Source organism: Triticum aestivum, unplaced genomic scaffold (genome assembly GCF_018294505.1).
Source record: "Triticum aestivum cultivar Chinese Spring unplaced genomic scaffold, IWGSC CS RefSeq v2.1 scaffold32749, whole genome shotgun sequence".
Classification (NCBI taxonomy): Eukaryota; Viridiplantae; Streptophyta; class Magnoliopsida; order Poales; family Poaceae; genus Triticum; species Triticum aestivum.
The window spans coordinates 1-1,434 of record NW_025269282.1 but is presented as its reverse complement, the minus strand read 5'-3'; the positions used below and the strand labels follow the sequence as shown (position 1 = coordinate 1,434).

The 1,434-nt window shown below is 49.4% G+C and overlaps 1 protein-coding gene across 1 annotated transcript; it reads right to left on the bottom strand.

Annotated features, from left to right (window-relative positions):
- Positions 1-4: 4 nt before the first annotated feature.
- Positions 5-480, bottom strand: LOC123178108 (uncharacterized; the record flags this gene model as incomplete). Its single annotated transcript, XM_044591397.1, has 1 exon — positions 5-480. A coding segment is annotated over exon 1 (354 nt), but the record flags the coding sequence as incomplete, so codon positions are not given.
- Between the last annotated feature and the right edge of the window lie 954 nt (positions 481-1,434).

Here is a 1,434-nt window from a genome sequence, read left to right as displayed (position 1 = left end):
GGAGCGTCTTGATGTGCTTGGATAGTACGGCGAGGTCGTCGAGGCAGTCGGTGACGCACTTGGAGGGTTTCTTGATGGCCTTGGCGAATGCGGCCGCCTCCGCCGCCTTCTTGGCGACGACTTGGACTGACATTGCGATCACGTCCTTCACTTGAGGCGTCCTGACATCCAGGTTGTTTAGTAGCAGATGGGTGCACTCAAATTTGTACGTAGCAGTCGCGCATGTGGCGTTGATGGCTTCAATGCTGGGCCCAGGCTCTTGGTCCGATCGAACAACTGTAGGGGCGACAGCGATGGCGACGGCGATGACGATGGCAAGCAGAGCCGAGGCGGTGTAAGGCAGCAGAGAAATGGCCATGGTAGTCGATGAATGGATGATCTTTCTCTCCCTCTCTATTGTTATATGATGGATATATTTGGTCAGGTGGGTGGGTGTGTGCGCACTTGCAGCGAGAGAGCAGATTAGCTAGCTGGTGTTCCCCTTCTTATATAGGCATACACATACACCAGATACATAGATAGATAGCACCGCATGCATGCTTCCTTGCTTTTGGACGCCTATTTTTAGTAGCTTGGCCAATTTCAGCGCAGGCAGTTGAGAAGGAGCTACCTAATTTAGTTGTGGCCACATAACAATCAAAATAATAGTTGTGGCCATGAATCCATCGACTTGTTCTCCCTACCTAATATAGAATTATAGATAGACGACAAGCTTGCTGGCTAGATTATCTTAATTGTTTTTTTCCTCCAACCCTTGCTATGTGGGCATTTCCTATTTGGCGCTGCAGGCGCCCGTTACACTGCAATTTGCAAACGGGCGCCTGCAGCAGTCCAAACTAGGCCGGCCCATTCTATTTTTTTCCTTCTTGATTTTCTTTAGTCAACGCTTGAGAATTTGGATCCTCCTCGTCCACCAGTTTACACATCAACATCATGTCACCATCATCTCCTTGCTGGGCAATGAGCGCCTTCTGCTTCGGTGCTTCCTCGCGGTCAGCCTTGAAGTGACCGACAGCGTATGACGGGGGGGGGGAGGTTATGGCAGCAAATGTAATGCACAATACAGAAGAGTTATTATATATTACAAAAACAAACTGGAAATTGACGCCAGTTCAGGCAGGCAGCCAGGCATTGGACCAACAGCTAGCGGGCCATGCAGGCAGGCATGATTATTACATGCATAAAGGCAACATGAGCTTCTTACTCCGCTCCCAATTCCATTGGACCATTATTCATACGCATGCGATATCAATGTAAGAGCAAATCACACCGGCTGTCCTCTTCAGTTAGAGTTAGGTGATGTTGTTTTGTTGTCAAGCTGCTGCTTCCTAAAATACGCCCTCCTCATCAACAGGTCATCAGTGACACGAAGAGCGCCAAACACCCCACCGATTTGGCTCTTTGCGTTGCATTCCTCGCCCGAGAAGTTGTCCG